Below are 22,008 nucleotides of genomic sequence, written 5' to 3'. Positions count from 1 at the left end.
TAGTCTGAGGGAATTCCGGATAGGAAGCTGTGAGAAGTCACCGGTCTTCAGTCACCTAAACTTAAACTCTTCAAGAGGATTTGGTTGTAGCGCCTAGTCCGGTGGAACAAATGGGTGAGCTGGGTAACTGCAGATCGTTTTACAGTGTTCTTCTATATGTGGATGAAGCCGAAACAAATGCATCGGGGCTCGGCAGGTTTATTCATAGGGGGAAAAAATTAAAATAAATGTCAGTTAATTTAACAGCATTTAAGCCTAATTGAAATGCCAGTGAACATAAATTATGAAACTCGTCTTACACTAGATGCCACCACATCTGATGTAATCATCAAGTTCATGTGGTACAGTATCAACGAACAATAGCGGACAACATAACCCAGTATGAGACGATCCACGTGGTCTCATTTCACCACGATCACTTCCTGCTCTTAGACTCCTATAAATGCCCTTGATCTGTTTAAGCCCTCAAAGACAAAGCGTACCCAACCACCCAGGGAAACCGCTCCGTGAAGCAACAGGTGCAACTGATTTTTTTTTTATATACCGGTGTTGCGTGTCAACCCCCCTTTGAGGATACAGTTACTTCCAGACAGTCAAGGAGCGACAGGAAATCTTCTCACACGCGACGATTCTGAGGAGAGTCGGTAAAAGCTGACCTACGTCTCCCTTCATTTCCTCAGTGGCCACAAAGGGACATTATAGGCAGATCTGAGGCCTTGTCTCTCTGCAGTTCCTTGATTTACTTTGAATACTCTCTAAAGCCACTGTGTAGTTCCTCCCATTAAAGATGGAGCCAGTGAATTGTTGACTTGCTGCTTAAAAGAAGCAGAGCCAGTCTCACATTCAGTACAAGCATCATTATATTTTAATTATTTTGCATGTTAAAGGATAAAAAATATACAAATGTATACATTTAATATTAGTCAATGTAACGCAGAGTAATTTTATCTGAGACTGAAAGAAGTCTAAAAGAGGATTTTCATATGAGCAAACCTGGATGACAGAGGGAAGATGCTCGTCCTTCTTCCCCTTTCTCCTGGAAAACACAATCTGGAAGGCTACAGGAGGCATCCTTCTCTGAGACAACAAGTATGAAAGACTGATGATGGGAGGAAGGCGCACACTCGGCCAGGCTCAACATCTTGACTAAGACGTTGTCAGCCTGACGCTCCCATAACACCTGACTCCCTGCACGCGCCATCTGGTCTGTAGGCTTCACATCCTGCCTCGTCTTCATGCGCTGTCTGAAACATCACAATCCTCCCTGTGCGTGAACAGACGCATCGCTGAAGTTTGATATTGAGATTTCAGCAAGTTTAGAAAAAAATATAATAAAGTACTCCGAATTTTTATTCAAACCTTTAAAACAAACCAGCTTTGTCTTTAACATTTACAGTTATTTATTGTGATGGATGTGTTTTAGCTTAGAGTTAAATATTATTATCTACTTGACATGACCTCCGGCTCCTCAGGTACTGTAGCTCACATCAGATCTGGCATTTTCAGGGTGTCATGACTCTCGATGACTCATACACTCAAATTGTAGCAGAGTAAAAGCAACTACATTAGACATGAGAATACTGCAGCGGAGTGAACCCGCTGGCCCGCTCTCACAGTTTACTGGGCCGCTATCATCACTGTGTCAACACCTGTGACAAATCAAAGTGTCACTCAGTTCTGTTCCCAATCCTCCATTTGCTCCAAAAAAAAGAAAAATGGCAACAGTCCCCAAAGTAAACAACTGTTTCACCATCATGTCAAAGACACAAGAAAATAAATAAGGAAAGAGTCCATTAAACTGAATTTTTATGTGCAAACTGGGCTGAAATTAAATGACAGGCTCTTGGGTAAGATATAAAATCACACACAACCCTTTAATTTACACTTAAATGTTCTATTTTCCACTAAAGAGTTACGTTTCCCCCTGCTGGTAAAAAATCTTTCTACAGTCACCAGCTGGAACAGAAGAGTAACCTGAGTCTCTCAAAACAATGAGCTCCAGCATCAGCGCAGGTCTGGTGTCGAAGCCCCCAAATAAGTGCTTAGGTCTGAGATGTTTGATTTGATGAGTTTTGCAGGGATGGTCAACATGTTCAGTCTCTGATAGGCAGCAAACCTATGGCAGCCTCCAAAAGAGTAGTAGTAATTTCCCCCCTCTCTGCCCTTAATCCAGAGCACATCAATGGGAGGAACAACACCAATGTCTGCTGATCCCTGAAAGGAAAGAAACTGTTCATTTATTCAGCTAAAGGTGTGGATCAGAAATGACTGCAAAACATAAAAAAAACATGTTCAAATGTTTTTAATTTTACAGTAGCTGTTTGTAGCTTCTAATGTCTCATAACGATTCCTAAAACCGGTCCCCAGAATGTGCGTAAATGTTCAGAGCAGCAAGAAATGTGTTACTGCCTATGTATAAAAGATACAAGAGTCTAAGACGAGTTTTAACAGATAGAGCTACTGCCTCTAAAGTAGTGTTCATGTAGTCAAAATTAATTTTGCATAAACTAAATTATTGAATTACAAAGAATACAAATTAATGACCAACACAATATATGACAGCAGTTATATATATATATATATATATATATATATATATATATATATATATATATATATATATATATATATATATATATATATATATATATATATAACTCCCGCACATTAACTCACTTTTCTCTGTTGCCAAACTAGGAGTTAGAAATGACTAGAAACGTTTGCATTCAGACTTTATGACTGAGAATATAAAAGATAGAAGACATTTATATATATACACACAATACAACAAGCACGCGACCGGATGATCAAAGTAAAAACAATGACATTTCTTACAAAGTTAGAAAAGTTTAAGAGTTTACACCAAAAATCAATTATAACTGTATGTTAAACATGTAAGTCGTTCATTATTAACAGAGCATCTACGCGTACCCAGTACTACCAAGGCCCACTCATGTGATGCAGTGACAGTGCGTTACCTGTATTGTGCCCATCAGACTCTGGACTTTCAGCTCGTCCAGAACCGGAGGGATCGGTCTGATAAGAACGTTCAAAGGGATGTTATGAACCTCCTCGACGCAGTCTGAGTGAACGGACCGGTTGTCACACTTTGTTCCGGGAGTGGACTTTATAGACATGTTTCTACGACATAGAGCCAAAAGCTTTACTTGAGTTTTACTTCGTGGACCAAAACAAAACATTTGGCTTATTTACTTCCGTGATTCACAGTGCGCATGACCTCCAATGGAAGGCGTTAATTGGCTGCATACTGCTGTCAATCATTAATGCACCCGCCCTTTAACTGACCAACGTTAAAAAAACAGTGGAGACTCTAGCAAGAGTATCGGTTGTTACGAAGGTAATACTTTAATAGAAAAGATATTATAGTATAAATTGACAAGTTTTAGTTACACAAAGTGCAGCCGGTCTGACTCACGTCAGCTCTTTTTATTACTCAGCTCCTATCAAGGAGCTAATATTGTTTAATTTCATTCACAAACAAGCTAGTTAGTGTGTCTCTGTTTTCTAGACACTCAAAAACTATTAAATTCTAACTATTTGTAGAATTACCAGATCAACCAAGGGTTGAAGCTGAGTTTGTAATTGCATGTTATATTCAATTTACATGTCTTACCTTCCTGTAGCTTAATTATTTCATGAACAGCCTGACACTAAAATGTCCTGCAATTAATAAAACCGTTAAGAAGAGCTCAGAATCCTTTGGTGGAAAATGTTTTTTAATGAGGTCAGTGGAGGGTGTTGTCAACTGTTGCGTGATATTGGCTTCCTCCTTCAAAGTGCTCTGCTTGATGATGTGTTTTTTTTTTTTGCAGGGTTTTCAAAGAATCGCTGCGGCCACGGAAAGCACGTCCGGCCTCGCAGTTTTGCACAGGTAAGTGGAAAGATGTGCAGCGGCGGAGACGAGACACGATGACTGTTGTCACCACAGCGTCTTCTAATGAGACAATTAAAAATGATTTCTTGGACAGGAGAGGCAGGTCATTACATTGAATTATTACAAAAACTTTGAACTACAATGGCGGCGCCTTTTATGTTGATTAATTGGTCACAGGGGATCAGTTACAACATGAAGGAGGCCTATATATAGTATGTAATCATTAACTCTGGTACCAGTACATTAGACAATATATTGGAATAAAACTCAACAAAACACCGGATGTAGATGCAGCTTGAAGCTTAACATCCTCAAATAACAGCAACAACGTGTTTCTCCAAAGCATCTTAGATACCTTTTTCCTCATATAGAGCAATTTAGCTGACAGCAGAGTAGTGTAAACACAACTGAAGACTCCAATTAGGTCCTACTATTCTTATATACACACAGATTGTGCAGCTGACTGTGTATGACTTGGTTTGTGTATGAATAACTACTGTACGGTATCTGTGCATGGTGACATATTCCCCCTGGGCATTCACCGCTTTATGTCAAATTCAAGTTGCCGCTTTGCTGTCAATCAAAAGGTACGTACTTCATCACCCGCTCAAAGACACCAGCATCTCACAAAGAGGAGAGATAAGTCAAAGCGTATAGATGTGTAAATCATCTGCAGTTCTAAGGTGTGTTTGGAGTCCCACTACACTCTGCGTGACCCTCTGCTGTCACAGCAGGACTGTATTCTAGTTACTAACATATCTCAATTACTTAGATTGAGTTAGTCACACAGGAACAGCAGCGGGTCATGGAAGAACAGTTCCCACATAATGATTTGCTGTTAATATTAGATTTCAGTCCCCCTGGGATTGTCACATTTAGTGCGGCTGAAGAAAATTACCTGCCAGCTTTCAGGGAAGGGAAGTGTGCTATATTTATTTATACCGTCTCTTTTTTATACACGTTGAAATGCTTTTAAAGCCATAATTATTCTGACAGCGGTTTTCAGTCTTCAAAACAGCTTTGTGATAGATTAATGTGTCTGAAATCATGACATGGTTTAGTAACGGTAGCTGAATGTGACTGATTTGTTAAGTGACGTTGATTCTCACTGCCCAAACCCGTAGCATTATTCTGATTTTGCTTCCTTCTAGTACAGCTGCCTGAAATGTGACTGTTCTTTAATGATCTGCTTTGTCTCCAAATTAATTTGTTCTCCAAACCTCAACCAAAGAGAGCTTTATTTACACTAAATGTAGAAGTAAAACAGAAAAATACAAGCGTGATAATAAAATGATCTTATTCCAGAAACTTGGTAACTCCAGTACACTTTGCTACCCTTGTTTGCGCGTGTATTGTATATGAGGAGAAAGGAGCTATTTAGGGAATGCCCTCCTTGACTTTTGCCTGAGTGCTGATGACAAGTTGGATATCTCAGATGCATAAAAATGTGTTTTTGACATGACTTCAAAAAGAGAAACATACGGATGAGGTGGACCCTCTGCCAACAGAGAGACGAGGAAACAGATGGGTTTTACACAAACAGCACAAACATCAAGAACACTGAGTTAAAGAGCTTGGCAGTCTCACTTGATGAAACAGTGAGGAATGGAGGCGCTTTTAATGAGCATCTCTCCTGTGATGCAGAATGTGAAGACAAACTGTTCTTAAAGGCGCAGTTACAGCTGCTGGGCCTGAGCTGGTGGGACTAACCTCTTGTGTCTCGTGCTTCGGACATCACGCATGCAGATTGTTCTTTTGGGGCAAATGGGGATTTTCATCTTTTATTGTAAATAGAGCAGCTTCTAACATATTTGACAGACAAAGCCTGCGTGTTTTTGTGGTTCATGCTGACAGGTAGCGATCAGCCAACAGATGGCGCCAGGTGTATGAGACGGGTCAGAGCCAGGGCCTGCTCTAAATCAAGTAATAATGGCTTAAATTATCACAAACACAACATGTTGTTTTCTCTGTCACCTGTAAACAACGGAGGGACACCAGTTGCCACCTTTACCATTTATTACATTATTTGATTGTCTTCATTGCCGATTATTCTTTTGATTAGATTTCTGGAACCCTATAAAAAAAGATAAATATCCAACTTGGCCTTAAGTGGCTTCTATTGCTCGACCAACAGTACAAAACACACACATATATTTATTTTAATGCTGGAAATATTGGCCATTTTTTGAATAACTCATCTAATTCTATTATTAATCACTACATTTTAATCAATCAGGTTTGTAGAAATAATTTAAAAACCCTGAAACGTAGTCTGAAACACAGGAAGAGCTACAAAGATCATTTCAACTGTGAATAAATTATTATTGCCCATCTGCATCCAATGATAATAATAATAAAGTGATTTCCTTATAACCATTTGTCACTGATATTTAGTTTTACTGCACATATTCTCCCTTCTGAAGGTGCAAACATTAGCTCATATTACAATATTTCCCTGCTCTCTGAACGGGTTGCGCGTAAGCACCTTTGCCTGTCGTCTTAGCATCAAACAGAATTAGTCTGTGTTGGGTGCCAGCTTCTCTGTTAAAGGCTCCATGTGCGGTTTGTGCTGCTGAACGGCCCTGTTCCCGCTGCCACGGGTGGATGTATCACCTGGTGCTGCCCCTTCACCGCGTCGTGAGCCAGACGCATTTTCCCTCGCGCAGTCACTCAAAGGATGATAGCATTTTCAGGTCAATATCTCTGAGCGAGTGTGAGTGTACCGCACTCAATTCTGCAGGTTGTTTTCAATAATTCACCTGATGTGCGGCCGGGCGCCGCCGCTGTGCATCTGTATGCAGGGCCACGGTGCCGCTACCTACTGATCACTCAGCCGCCGCCGTCACACGCGCACATCACACCCGTGGGTCATGTAATTGGATTCCATGGGTTCCCATTTTACACTCAATTGCCATGTAATGAAATCAGTTATTTACTTTCATCATAAAATGTGATAAGGGACAACATCTGCCGGGGTAAAGTTTGAGCGACTACTCTGCGTGAATGTTGATGCGCGGCCTGCTGCTGATTTGCAGCAGAGATTGACTTTGTTGTAACATCTCTGATTCCACTCAAGATGTGAATGTGCCTATACAGTATTCGTGCACCTCGAGGAGCATAACTAGCGTAGCATCAGCGCTTCCCCACACTGAAGTGTCTTGATTCTGAGTCCCTGCTCTGCTCTGCCTGCAGCCTCATTATGTTGCTGCTGCGCTGCTGGAGGACACCAAAGGACACAAGCGATTGAAAAGTGTTGTATGTTCCCTTGAAACCAATCAAGAAAAGCCCCAGAATAATAATCCCTGTCCGCTGTCATGATTCATTTTTATTTTGTTCCATATTTTTCCCCAGCTTTTGAGTCACTCAGAAAGAGTAGTTCTAGCATAAAATCAATGTTCCATTAAAATTTAATGACCAGGAAGGGCTTAATAGTGGTGGAACAGATGCCTCTGCTTTTGAAAACTGCGACATCTCGGGAACTCTCGTTCAGAGCCGTGTTTGGTGGTTTCTGTTCTTATCTCTGATGAAGGTGCGTTTGTGCCTTAAAGCAAGTGAAACGACAGTAAAATCCCTCAAACATTGATGGAGGAGGCTACAGCTGATGGCATTTAATAATCATAGCTGCAATATAATTACTCACCGTGCTAACGTTGACTAACCCTATTTCACACCATTTTTTAGATAAATTGTATAAATACATGGGTTGAATTATTTGACAGCAAACACAAAAGTGCATCTGTGTGTACAAGATAAAAGTCCTAATAGAATTTGACTGATTGAAAAAAGTGTAGACTAGTTTCCTTGTGCTATTGTTTTTATTAATGTTATCATTGCTATTGTTGTCATCATTATTATTGTAGCAGAACAAGATAAATCAAAACACCCCTCAGCAATCATGGCTTAAGTTTCTTCATACTCATCTGGAACAGAGAGAGAAAGCTAAAGAGAGAGAGCAAGACAGAGAGAAGGAAAGTGGAAAATCTTAATCAGTTTTTTTTTTTGAGGACCATATGGAAGGTTTTAAGCAGCCAACCATATGTTGAAGGCTTTTGTCATGGAAATCATACTTTTTGGCACTTTTTCATTGCGCAGCCAAGCCGGGCACATAAATAAAAGAAAACAAGAAGAGAGAAATTATACAGAACATGATCAGATCTTTGAGAATACACAAGTTTTTGTTTGTAACTTACAACAGATAGCATTTTAATCAAGACACTCCCTGATTCACATGGCCACCCAGACTGCAATTTGTACCTGTATTTGTCTTTTTTTTTAATAAAAAAAGACAACATGAATAGAAAAAGAGCAATTAAATGTCTACATGCATTGTCATATTATTGCTGTGATATATTTACAGAGATATTTACAAAATGGTCAAAGAGGAACAATGTTTCCCTACGTTTAAATTCAGAGGTTTAGAATCAAATTGTGCCTCCTTTAAGTAGGACAGTCTGTACCACCAACAGTTTAAGCCTGCCATATATTTCCAATTGATGTTTTTAACGATCTCATTGCTTTTATCTGCCTTAATTAAACACTATCTTCAGGTTTTGGGGCCCACTGTAAAATAGTTAACACCTCTAACAAAACTAGTGATTTCAACATCAGCTGGATAAAAGAGCGACGTGCCAAACTGCATGTTCTGCAAGTTAATCAGTGGACAGGTGGTTTGATGCTCTCATGCATTGATTCAGCTGTAGCACTTAGGCGACCATTGACAGGATGATGGTGAAGCAGGAGGACTAGATGGACAAACAGAGCAGAAAACCCTCTTTTTTTTCTATTCATCCCTGGTTTTGTGTGTGTGTGTGTGTGTGTGTGTGTTTTTTTGGTTTTGGTTTTTAAGGACGAGCTCAGCATCACTGCGACTGTGGCATCCATTTGGAATATGCAAATCGCTGACAGTGCATTTGCCTGCTGGTGCTTGACCTTCCCCTTGGAGGTCGCTCACCGACTCAATTACACTCCCTATCTGCAGTCTGTCTGCAAACACCTGTTATCCTCCCACACTCCGCCGCCCTCCGCCAATCCCGCCTCAGCACATCCCATCGCCGCCTCGTCTGTTTGGAGGCAGTTGGGACGAGATGAGGGCGGCCAGTGGGGAGCGGAGGGACAAAATGAAGGGACCTAGAAGTGCATTATTTGGGGCTGTTTCATTTCAGCAGACATAAAAACTTTCTCTGTAACGACAGGTGGTGTCACGATCATTTAGCAGTAGTTACGCTGTGATGAACGTATGGCCATCGATATGTCAGCAAAGCAGGATTCGCTTTGCTTTGCTCTTTAAAACGGCCCTGAATCTGTGCAAAGCAGTGGCGGCTTTGATTCTGATTCTATTTACCGGCTAACACTTAACCGAGGACGTTAACAATCCTGTCATGAAATCAATATGCAACAAAGGAATTCAGTCAAATCAAGTCAGCTGCCAGAGGACGTTTTACCTGATTGCTTTTCACCATAGAATGAAAAATATAAAAAAATAATAAAAGTACTAACAATAGCAGTTTTAACTTCACTGGTTAAAGAACTGAATGTTCATAGTCATTGCATCATTATTATTATTGCTTTTCCATTTGACAGGTTTTTTTTTTTACAGGTTCTACTGTAATGATGTTACATTTGAACTGTCGGCCGTCTCTGTGAGTTGCTTATTGCCTGAGATGCTGTAAATAAGGGCCAGAATTCGGGTGGAGGCCGCCAATGCTTTTGCAAAACAGCAAGATGGAGATTTTAGCTTTTGATTCGTCTCTTTTTATTGCCCTAAGTCATCTGAAAACAGAACGGTGTGTTATTGGAGTTGCTGGATCAGTAACGTTATTGCCACAAAACACATGTATCTCTGCAGTAATTCATTGGAAGCCTTCTATCACTGGTACTGTACATTGTTCCTCTTTAAAAAACTAAGTCCCACGGACTTTCTACAGTTTTCATGCATATAAACATTTTCTTTGAAGATCAGCAGCATCTTACAAGGTCAATGAATGTTCTTTTTTTTTTTAAATAAAAGCAATAAATAAATACATGATAATTAAGAAATAAGCAGGTCTTCAATAAATACACAAAAATAGGTTAAATAAATAAATAAATAGATACTGTAAATAGGCAGATAAATAAAGTATTTACATGATAAATAGATGGATGCATCTAAACTGTGGGCGGAGCTTCGAGCGACATATAAACAGACAAACAGAATTATTGGAGTGTCACTTTGTAACTGAGGGTGCGTGACTTCATACCTTCACTCCGAGGTAACACTGGCAGAGGGGAAGCACCTCGAACACTGGCTGGAGATTGCTTGTTAGGATTGGACGGTGCACCACGAAGGCAGCGAAGTTTATGCAAGCCACCGCGGTGGAGGAAGAACAACGGGAGATTGGATTGCTATAGACGACCACGCGTGGCACTTATAACAATAGGTCGTTTGGTCGGGTTCCGCTTTGTTTTGTCTGCGTCCCTGCGTCGCGTGAGACTATGGATTGGATCAGGCGGCGTGCGTGATAACCTGTTCAACAGGCCTGCTAAACGTTTTAAAACCGCTGCTGCTGCTGCTGCAGGGGTGAATTCAATGACCTGTGGCCTACGAGCGTCTCCTGTCTACCCACAGTTACAAAGATGCTTTTTGACCGACGAGGGATAAGAAGCACAAAAAAATAAATTTAGAAAAATCAAATAGAAAAATAACATCCGTTAAATTGAAACACTGGAAAAAAGGGGTTTTGTCTTTTTACCTTTGAAAATGATCTCCCTTTTTTTGCAAATACTGTCATAGTTCACATTTTCATAAAAAGTTCATGTTGGCAGTTGCAAAAGAATTCAATTCTTAGCAAATAAAAAGCAGCATAAAAATACAAGAGGTCATTTTGTCTCTAAAAAACAAAAGAACACTGTTAGTCCTTTTTTATGTTTTTTTTTTCATTTTCTTAATACTATTTGCTATAAAATATCAGGAATCTAAATATTATTACTATTGATATCAATATCATTATAGTCATTGATAAAAATTCACATGCCAGGCCTCATATATAATTGCGCGCGTGTGTCATGTTTGTACATGAGTGTGTGCATACAAGTGTCAGTGTGTTTCCGTGCGCCCGCGTCAGCGCGAGCACATGTCGCTTAAATGTGTACAACTATCGTCTACAGTCTCTATTTGGGGGAAGTTGTTTGATTGTATGTTTCTGTGGAAGATTAGCTACTGTGCAGGGAAAAAAATCCAGCATCTTTTTGAAATTGTCTTTGCCATAATCAGTTTCTTCACGTAATCTCAGTGAAAATATTGCTTTCTAAAAAAGGGAGGAAAAAAGGCATGGAGGGCAGAGTGAACGGGGTTGTGGGCTGCGAACCAACAACTGGGGGGTGGGGGGGGGTCTTCCTCGTGATTAGTTCTCTGATCCAGAGTCGTCCTCGTCTGCGGAGCCCTTAAAGCAAGCGGACTCGTAGTGCTTGTTCAGGTAGGACTTGAGAGCGAAGGTCTTATTGCAGCGCTTGCATCTGTAGTGCTTGAAGGCAGAGTGTGTTTGCATGTGGGCGCGGAGGTTTGAGCGGTCGGCGAAGGCTTTGCCACAGTGGGCGCAGGCGAAAGGCTTCTCCCCCGTGTGCGAGCGCATGTGGCCCTGCAGGAGCCACGGCCGGCTGAAGGCCTTGCTGCACACGTCGCACTTGTGCTTGAGGTCGTGGGTGAGGATGTGCATGGCCAGCGCCGGCATGGACACGTACACCTTGCTGCAGGTGGGACACTTGCGGGCCATCTTGCTGTCCAGGCTGCGGTGCGTCTGCTTGTGCCGGCTGAGGTTGGACGAGGTGGCGTAGGTCTTGCCGCACTCGTTGCAGATGTGGCGGGGCGTCCCGGCGCCCCTCTCCTGGGCGCCGCCGCCGCTGCCGTTGGCACTGCTGCTCCTGGAGCCCCCCCCACGACTCTCGCCGTCGCCCTTTCTCCGCGAGCGCCCGTCGGAGATGAAGAAGGCATCCATGGTGTAACCCTCGGCCAGGGCCTCCGATTCACCACTGTAGAAGCCGCTGGCGGTCATGCCAGACTGGGGGCTGTCAGGGTGCTTCAGGTCAGGGTCGCAGTACTCCTCCCCGCCGCTGACCTGGGTGTACAGGGGGTCTGACACTGGCGAGGCCAGCTTGTGCTCCATCTTTTTCTCCCCCTGGTATACAGATGGTGTGATGTAATCCTGGATGTAGCCTGGGTAAGAAACAGACATCAAACACAGTTGGCCAGGGGTTGGTGATGGATAAGGACACAGTGACATGTGGGCGATTGCATGATTATCATGTTGGATGGGTGCCCTTTGTAAGATGGAGAACGAGTGAGTGGCAGCACAGGACTAATTGCGTTCCTTGCAGAACTCGCAGGTCGTGCGCACAACAGATGATGCTGGGAAACGTCGTGCGCCCACTGGTGTAATTTGCACTAAAGGGGAAATCTAGATTACAAGTCATGGAATAAGTCTGGCGTGTGAGAAGTCTAAACTAAATAAGTGTCACTCATCAGACCTCCGTCACTGCATCGATTACGGTCTTCTGTCCCCGTGTTTGCTTAATGGTCTGTGAGCTCTGGGATTACAGGTCAGGCAGAATCTTGTTTAAGCACCGCCCCTTCAAACAGGTTGCATGTCTGAGAGCCTTTGACACATACTGTAGCTGCTTCGTTTCAAGCAGGTTGAGGCATGATGCAGCAAAGCGGTGATTTCAATGTCCCCAACTGTACGGAGCATGTTTTTACAGAGATATATTTCTGTTGTCGTCACTCATGTCTTTCCTTTAGCTCTGAAGCAACACCCTGCCAGAGGAACTAAAAGGCTTTCTGGCAGCTAAATGCATCCAAACAGAGATATATTGTCACGCTGTGCATCTCTGAAGCCGAATAAATACTAAATGCATTTTTCCTCCAGATGTTTTACTGTATAGGTTGAGAATGTGAGGAAATTCTTTTCCTGAGAGAAATAGTGCATAACTGCAAAAAAAAGAAAAAAAAGGAGCCATTCTGAATCCCCGTGTGCAGCAAGCAGTGGAAATGAGGTATTGACTGTGCTTTAATGAAATTCAAAGTTTTGAGCTGATCAATAGTTTATCATCTGTAAAATAGTGCAGCTGTTCCACGACGACCAGGAGATGGAAATAGTGCGAGCAACAGATCAAGTCAGGCGCCATAATTATCGGGGGGTGAGGAGAAGCGAGGGGTGTTTGTTTAAGAGGGTCACCTGTCGACGGGGGCGAGCGCTCCAGAAGGAGCCATTAAGAAATCAGCTGAAGTGCTTCCTCGCTCCACAGCTTCTCTTCACATCCGCTTTGTTGAAAACACCAGGTCTGGGCACATTAATACACGGACGGAGCGTCCAGAAGGAAGGCTCAGTCCGTCATGAGCAGTAAACAAAGCAATGTGGGTGTGCCCGTTTATTATTTCCCATAAGTTATAATTAGAATTTAATTCACAAAAGCTGCTTCACCAGTTATTTGTGGCTCAGTCCACCTGTTCAAGCCAGTCATAAAAATAGCTGAAGGCCTCTGCGTAGCATATGACGACATGGCCTTCACCGTGCTGAGCTAGCGCTTTTGGCTTTTGGTCTTTTCCTCAACAAAACATCCTGGTCGGGTGTAAGCAGGGTTTTACCGGGCTTCAATTACCCAAGGTCAGACAAGGAGCTCATCATTTAGGTGCTTGCGCTGTATCAGCCTTTACAGCCCATAGACTCATTTCTCTAATGCAAAGCAAGCATGTAATTAATGGACCCTCTCAGCCACCCCTCTTTGTTGTTCGACAGACACTCAAGTCAAATGTCTCCACAATGGGGGGAAAGGAAAATCTCCTGGCGCGGCAGAAGTGCTGATGTTGGGTATTTCAGCCACGCTGAGGGTTCTTAGATTCAGCCTTTGTTTTTTTCTCTCCTTCTAGCATGAAAAGCACATTTCTTTTGTTATAATTAAATGCCTTTTGTCAACAGTGCTGTAGTGCTGCATGGGTCTTTTCTCTTTTTGAATGTAATGCTTATTTTTCACGGTTTTGAACAATCGATTCAGGAACAATAGAAAGTGGAAATAATGTTATTAATTGATTCTTTAATAATAGTGCCACAGGAAATCTTCAAAAACATCATTATAAGCTGCAAAATATCTCTGGTAAATACAGATAGTGTTCCCTTTTTCATAGTCTTCACTCAGCAGGTTGTTTTTTTTTAAGTAATCTAATAAATTCCTCAAACTACTCTGCCCCCACAAACAAAACAAATCCTCTAATCCTGTCGATGAATTTCCCTGCTATTGACGTGGTTGGATAACAGGTGGGCAGCATCACAACGCTGAGCTGCGGACGCTGCTGCGTCCTCGCTGCGAGAATATCCTGACACATCATAACAAAGACACATATGGCCTCCGAACGTGGCCGCAAAATGGAAGCGGCGGGCGGCTCAGCGCAGAGGTCGCCGCTCGCTCGGCGCTGACTGCTGGAGCCTAGCGTGACCGGTGCGCGCGCCGAGCCCGGTGCAGCTATTTGCCTTTCTCGGTGTTTACTGTACGACCTCCGTCACATGATCAGCCCCGCTGCTCCCATTTCGCTCCCTTTCGCAGCCCAGCTCCGCGCCGCCGCCCCCGCGCCCGTACTGTACGGCATGTCGGTGTCGCTCGTCGCGCTGATGGACCTGCATGGCTGAAACTCTAACCCCTGCTAGTTTCCCAATGCCCGGAAGGAAGAGAAAGATGTAGTGGAGCGATGGGGGTGGGGAGAGTGTGCATGCTCCATTTGGAGGGGAAGAGGGGGGCAAGGGAGGATCGGACCGTGATGGGAACTCAAGGACAATAACAGCTAAGGACAAATGTATCATCTGATACTCATCTCTCATATTCATGGATTTTTGAGCCCACAAGATGAGTAGACATAGTTAGCTTGTACCCAGCCAGCTCAGGGTCGGTGCAGTCGCACAAATGCGTAACTGGAGCTTCTCCTGATTAGACACACGTTTTGTTCCCTATTTACATAAGCTAATCCGCGGCTGTGACCTGAATTGTGTCTGTCCTTCGCTGGAGTCAAAAAACAAAAGTCTGGGAGCACGGCGATGGGGGTGGGGTGCCTCTGGAGGGGATTATTTAGGATATTGCTGCAAAAATCAGCTGGCTCCGACATTAACTTACACTCCACGAGCATGTGATCGGCCAAAGCAAATGAAAATCGCACCCGAGACAAACAACAAAAGAGAAAGCCATCTGTGCTAATTGTGGAAATGCCAGGCGTGCTGAAATCAGCACCGGAGCTCTCAACAGGCAGAAGTGCTAGCACATCTTTAACTGGAGCAGGGCAGACGAGTGGAGGCATGTTAACTCACCATTTTCACTGAGACGAACCCCGAGGCTGGTCACCGAGTCTGTGATGGAGCGCGTGAACGTGAAGGAGTCGTCCAGGTGGTGATGGTGATTGGAAGTGGCCACATTGGACGAAGAGAAATCATCAAGCTTGATCTTCTTCACCAAAAATGAGCGTGGCATGTTTCAATGGATCAAAACACAGCGCTGAGAAAAACACATGAGAGAAAAGCAAAAAAACCTGCTGAGGAAGCACGCGAGCAGCGCCGGCCGGACGGTAATCCTTGCGATTAATGTGGAGACAACAGCCAAAAACATAAGATAAGAAAGAAAATGGAAGCCGGTAGAGAAAAGGGCTGACGGCGATGCTATGTGATACTCTGGCTCCCCCAGCTTCCCCCAGAAAAATAAAAAAATAAAAAATAAAAGCGATCCTGTTCAGCACTGGATAGCTCCTGTGATGCAGCAGGCTTAAGGGACCAGTGAGGAAGAGACGAGATGGAGACAGACAGAGAGAGGAGGGAGAGAGAGACTGTCAGACTAGCTGAGATCAGCAATCACGCCAGCCTTTATATGGGGCACAGGCAGTGGAAGATCAGGTGGTGCTGCGAAATGGAGCTGCTTAGCTTTAATCCATCAAATGTCCCCGGGGACACACATCAAATTACTACTGAACCGTCTGTGCATTCGCACATAGACAGAGGGGAAAGAACACAGCCAGACCCCCACTGCCCCCACTGTTGCTCCCCCTTCTCCCCCGCTCCCCTCCCTCTCTCACCCCGCTTATGCTCCATGCTCAGAGGAGGAGTAAAAGAGGAGGGCAGACAATGGAGATGTGGATGAGAGCACACTCAGTGTCCTGTCCCCTATTGTTTTCAGATGAAGTGCCACAGTTTATGTTTGCCTTGCACAGGCGCTGCCTCCGTCTCCCCCGTCTCCCCCGTCCCACGCCGGAGAGGCGGTCCGAACGCCGGGGAGCGCCGGACCTCTTCTACTGCGCCGCTGGATTCCAGCACTGGCGACGACAAGGCGGTGGGGAAGCGGTGCAGCAGGAACTGCTCAGGCTCAGCTCGTCCCCCTCTCTCTCTCTCTTTCTCTCTCTCTCTCTCTCTCTCTATCTCTCTCTCCCCATTACTGCCGCACAGATGTGTGTCCTGCCGTGCGTGGCCGCGAATTATCTGATTAATTAATTACATCTTTTTTGATTAGGGTGAAATCCAGAATTAGATCTGTGCTCGCTAAAGTGGCCCGATAGCGCTGAGTAGGTTTGTGTTTGTGTGAATTTATTATCTCACTGTTTACATTTCATGTAACATTATGGGTGACATTTTCCTGTAGAGCTCAACAGTTGCTTTCGCCTCGTCGGACTAAAATAAAAACTCACAACAGTGTAATAAAGGTTTCCAAAAGCAAAAGATGTTTCAAATGCAACAAAAACAATGCACCTGTTTGATTCACTATCAACAGGAGACACTTGTGCCCCATCACATGTTTGATTAATGTCTGACCGCAATAAAACGCTGTTTCATTAAAATATAATTCAGCCAATTACAAATAAATTCATAGATTTTAAAAGTTCCTGCAGGTTATATTTTAGCAGAGATGCAGTAGATAATAGCCGTAAGTCTTTCGGGTGAGCGGTTCTGGCCTCTCTGACCTTGAAATGACAGACTCCCTTTTCTGTATATATGTTACATTTTCCATATCTTCTAATATTGCGGTTCACTCCGCCTGCATGTGCTGCAGATTTACCCGGGCGTTTAGGGATGCCCCCATTGCTCGTCTCCTAAATCATGGCTGCCACTAATGGTGACCCTGCAGCTCGGATGCAGCGGGCTTCAGGAGGGGGCCGTGTTAAATCACCGGGGTTAGGATTTATCACATGTATGTGATTGTACATTACAGGAGAAGTTCGCGCCGCTGTCACCGAGCCAAGCTGGTAGCGCAGCAGCAAGGACAGAGGAAGGTCGCGGGAGGAATCAGTCGGGAGATGTGACCTGTGGACAGTTTGAATGTATGAGTGATAGCTTTGAATAATAATAAAAGTCGAATCTAATAATATAAAAATCAGCGTTTTAAAATAACACAACAACAAAACTTTCTTGTATCAGTGTTTAAATGCTTAAATAATTCTGTTTGACTCAACCAGAACCACATTTGACCTCTTAACTCAGACCTCGCCGATAGAAGCTCGACTGCATCAACGGATGAGTGCAACAAGTTGGACGAAGGTTAGGGGTGAAACGTGACAAACAAAAGCAAAGCACTCCAGTGTCCTGGGTCCTGCTGCAGGAAATCGTTGCCAGCTGTTTCCACATCCTCCTCCTCCTCCCCTTTCTGCTGTGCTGCAGCTCCAGTCCACTCCCTCCGACATGTGGTCACTGCCTCAGGACGTGGACGGGGCGACTGACCCCCCCTCAGGCTGGAGGAATGGTCTTCACTCCGCAGTGCCGGAGCGGGGGCTTCCCTTTGGTCAGATGGGAGGCAGGGAGGGAGGGAGGGGAGGGCGGCTGTGATACAATCAGCCTCATTAACATCTTGTATGGCCCTCCAGGGTTATGGAGACAACCTGGCCAGCTGAATGAATGAAGTCAATCTAGCCGGTTTATTCACTGGTGCTGCTCCGCAAGCGAGCGTACCAATAATTACCCAATCCACCAGACAGTTTATTATCTCGCTTTTCTGACGGCCTGTTTAATCACTCAACTTCCAGCTAATTCAGACACCTGGCGAATCCTGACAAAGAGGAGAATTAACCAAAGCGAATAAAGACTCTTTTGCACTTTGATTGTGATGCATAAAACCTGATGCTTAAGAGTGTGCGAATAGGCAAAGCTTATATAAAGACACTCTGAGCTTGTCGGACGCTGAGAGTCCATTAGGCAGCGCCATCTATAATTCACCCACCTCTTGCTTACTGGGTCATTTCAGCGAGGCTTTTTTAAGCTGCTACAGGAGGACGGCCGTGCTTTTTAAACAGACAGCTCGTACGATCAAAAAGACTCCTCCTTTTTTTTTGTTTTTCGCCCGCTGTCGCGCACACGATCCCGTTTTTCACGCGGACGCTGATCAGACATGGCTCAGTAAATAAGGCCACAAAGGCAATATTTCAGGTTCTGCCGCTGATGCTCAGCCCGGCCGCGCTGTGGCTAATGCTGTTTGGTGCGTGGCTCCGTGTATCACTCATGCCCTATTTGGCTTGTGTCCGCCTGTTGTCCTGCGCGCGTCTCGGAGCGCGCGTGTGCGTTTGTTGTCCACGGGCAACTGTTCAGTAAATAGGGCAATTAAGTGTGAAAAGCAGAAAGGAGCGAGCATGTTCCTATCTCTTTGGTGGGGGAGATAATTTATGCTAATAACATCTCTACAGCTCAAGCTGCCCAAAAATGATAGCAGACCCTTTTGGCTTCAGAAGAATCTTTTCATCCTCTTGGAAAAAAAAAAAATCTGGTTTCTCAACACCTTGCAAATAAGACAGCTGTGTGGCAGTGAATGAATCTCCCTCCCTCCACTCTGCCTTTCATCTCCAGATGATAATCTTTTCTCCTTCACTGTCTTGTATGGTGCATGTTTGTTCTTCCTTTGGCCTGTGGAATACTTCAAACCCAGTTTCCCCGTCTCCCCCATTTGCTCTCTCACAGCCTCACCCCCTGCACAATCTATCATCATTTTTCCTTCAAGAAGTGCCACAGGAAGTCACAGCATGTGGGAATGTATTACTGTAAATAGTGCCCCATGCATGAGTGATGCTTCCTAATAACTCTTAAACTCAAGCTCAGTATGTTGTTCACGTGGCATAAATTTCTGTGTCACACTGAGGCGCTCAGAGGCGTCGGGCGGCTGCGGGGAGCGCTTCAATAAATAACCTCGGCGAAAGTGGGAGCAATAAACCATGGAACCTCGAGCAGCTACACACTTTCAGGCGCAGAGAGGAGCTCCAGCGTCAGCCACTAGAAACGAACGTGTCCACTTCCAGGACTGAGATCATTGCTAATGTGCAACAGCAACAACTGAAAGTGAAAACACGCGGGATGAAAGGTAGCTTAAAGACTAAAGCAGTCAGATATGAATGAAAACAATCGAGCGGTAATAAAAAAAAACTTTAAAAAATGAAGGTGTAAATAACACTTATGAGTTTCATGCCACTCTGGAGCTGCTTCTAATCAGGAACGCCGTCGGGTTCAGGAATAACGGGGCGCTGATACGTTTGTTGGCGTTGGGCCTCTGCACACGAGCGCATTGAATTTCAAATGAAACACTTAAGATGTGAGTAATGTCAAGACTTTCAGCTTTAAATCAAGCAGTTTGACAACAGGAAGACGTCGGGAAGTACAGCCGTTTCCATGCACGCGCCCTCTCTGGCTCGTAATTAATGGAACAAGAAGCAACAGGACCAAGCACCCGCCCAATACGGGAATGAGAAGGAATATTTTACCCGCAGTTCCACCATTTTCAGGGCTGCTGATGGTAGAAGGAGCCTTGATGGACCATTAACTCTATAGAAAGTTGGGCCGAGTTTAAATGTGGGAGTAGGACATAGTTACTGGTTCTATTGTCTCCCAAATGTTAGTTTGTATTCCAATAGGAAACTACAGTATAATGATAGGAATTTAGTTCACAGCCAGAAAGTCTTTGTAGAAGCGTTTCAGTGGGCTCCACTTTCACTTTTACCATTTTAAATGCACTAATTAAACCTTAACTGCAATACTCATCAGCGCACTCTGATTTATGGAGGAATAATTGTTCAGATAATCTTAGTTTAAATTAATAGGGTTAATTAATCACCGCCGTGTCCTCGCCCTCCTGCTCTCAAATAAAGGCACGGTAGGTCTTTGCACATTATGTTCCATCATGAAGGTCAGAGCGGTGGGTAATAGACTGTCGCTTCCAATTTGTACCTCCGTGCAAAGGAAGAGCAAATGCGTTAGTGAGATCATATCAGCCTGTTTAAAATCAGACAACAATGGGGAGATTTGAATGCGTGGAGCAGCCCAGCAGACAGTGACTCACTGCTTGTGTGCAGCAGCAGCAGCAGCAGCAGCGACTGTGCAAAACAATTACACACCAGTTACAAAATTCCTTTTTTGAGGATTCACGACACCTGTTTGAAGCGCGTTGTGACACAGCGGCGCGATGTGGTTTAATGAAAATAAAAGGAACCTGCAACCAAACAAATTTTCCAGCAGGCAACACTGAGACAAGCATTTCCCTCTCATGTGTTTTTCCTACCGGCGCATGTCAGGGAGGGAGGTGAGATCAATTTCCACGGGATTAGGCTGCCTGGGGAAAATGATTGCTTTTTCTAATACTTAGTAACAATTTTTCAATTTCCTGTGGTCTTTGTTACTCGCAACATTTTTGCAAATGAGCAAAACAGAGGCAAGCGGCGTCGCTGCTCCGCGAACTTCACCTTGGGACCAAGCGTCATTTGCATATATATTGAGAGCATACGTTTTTGGTTTATAATAGTCACCATTCTGGGGGGTGGGGGCGGGGAAGCGGGGGCGGCTGGCAGCCGTTCTGTCACCTGTTATGAGGCCCTTGTCCGTGAACATCCCTGGGAGACGGAAGCAGGTGATAATTACGGCGCTGGGACTAAACTGGTGTTGCTCGTGCCCTTCACACATTGTTTTTAAATCCGGGGAGAAGAAGTAAAACAAAGGCGGCCGCGGGGCACATCTTTGTTCCTCAGGCTCGCGGAGCCACAGAATTCGTGGAGAATGAAATGGATCTGTCAGCACAGCGCAGATCCTGCAGTGATTACAGTGTGATCCCGGCGCTAATAAATCCACTCGTTCCACTCTGTGGACTTTCACAGTGTGGAGGGGCTAACAGCATTCAGGCATTATCAGAGGAAATGCACTGCAGATGGTCACATGACAAATGGCTTTATTGCCCCGTTATGGAGATTTGAATCATAATTGAGTGTCTCTACAGTGATGTGTGCACTTGGTGTGACTCACAGTGAGTCTTTTGCTAGAGGACAGATGAGCTCTGTTGCGTCTCCTTCAATCTGCCACTGCATATTCAGATTTCACCTCCAATCGTTTTTAATCTCGCCTCCGCGTGCTTGCGCGAGATCCACACCGGAGCGAAGCGGCGATTTTCCGCGAGAGGGACGGAATCAACGCGCGGATTATGAAATCCGTCGGCCGTATTAACGCGACGCCGAGTCCTGGGAGAAACGGGACCAATGCGAGCGTGCGCGGCTGCATGTGCGCCACGCATGGCTGCTTTTGTGTGCGCCCGGCACTTTTCAAAGGGCACGCTTTTGTGCAGGCACAGATGATGCAGCTGGCAGAAGCATGACTATTGCTGGAAGCACATGGTCACGCTGCAGAAAGCCCTGGCTCCCGGGTCACACTTTATATAAGACGGGCCTGTCTGGGCCACTGAAAAAATGCATTCATTTTCACAACGTTAGGGTGATTATAGAAATAAATCTATGGGACTGTTGCACTCTTTTTTTATTCTGAGAATAATTTTAATTAGGAAGCTGTATAAAGAAAAATGTTGGACATTTTGACAGACAGTTGATTAATTGAGGTCATTGAGTTGATGTATATAATTGATACATTATGTATTTATTGTGTGGCGCTAATCGACTGGCGGAAGGTGTAAAATTATGTAGCAAGATGCTGTCCACAGCAGCAGCTTCAACACAAACACAATATGAATATGAATATGAAATGGTTTAACAGGAGGTGTTATATTCTTGCTTGAATCGCTCCAGTCATTGTCCAGGTTGTGCTTCAAGGGCTTCTGAAAGTGTTTCCACAGAAAGGAAAGGAAGGAAAATGCAAAGTGTGAATCAACTT

General features: G+C 44.3%; 2 protein-coding genes and 1 long non-coding RNA gene across 3 annotated transcripts; 1 reads left to right on the top strand and 2 right to left on the bottom strand.

Annotated features, from left to right (window-relative positions):
- Positions 1-1,332: 1,332 nt before the first annotated feature.
- Positions 1,333-3,240, bottom strand: srxn1 (sulfiredoxin 1 homolog (S. cerevisiae)). Its single transcript, XM_029156155.3, has 2 exons — positions 2,979-3,240; positions 1,333-2,214 (listed from the first exon to the last, which is right to left on the bottom strand). Exons 1-2 carry the CDS (start codon positions 3,198-3,200, stop codon positions 2,005-2,007), a joined length of 432 nt encoding a protein of 143 aa, XP_029011988.1. The 5' UTR covers positions 3,201-3,240; the 3' UTR covers positions 1,333-2,004.
- Positions 3,233-18,858, top strand: LOC114858662 (uncharacterized). Its single transcript, XR_003786415.3, has 4 exons — positions 3,233-3,358; positions 3,834-3,892; positions 17,099-17,207; positions 17,343-18,858. It is a non-coding gene; the product is annotated as an uncharacterized LOC114858662 (long non-coding RNA).
- Positions 7,692-15,963, bottom strand: scrt2 (scratch family zinc finger 2). Its single transcript, XM_029156151.3, has 2 exons — positions 15,217-15,963; positions 7,692-12,083 (listed from the first exon to the last, which is right to left on the bottom strand). Exons 1-2 carry the CDS (start codon positions 15,374-15,376, stop codon positions 11,275-11,277), a joined length of 969 nt encoding a protein of 322 aa, XP_029011984.1. The 5' UTR covers positions 15,377-15,963; the 3' UTR covers positions 7,692-11,274.
- Positions 18,859-22,008: the final 3,150 nt, after the last annotated feature.

Source organism: Betta splendens, chromosome 7, assembly GCF_900634795.4.
Source record: "Betta splendens chromosome 7, fBetSpl5.4, whole genome shotgun sequence".
Lineage (NCBI taxonomy): Eukaryota > Metazoa > Chordata > Actinopteri > Anabantiformes > Osphronemidae > Betta > Betta splendens.
The sequence above is the reverse complement of the archived record's forward strand: the minus strand, read 5'-3'. Positions and strand labels throughout refer to the sequence as shown.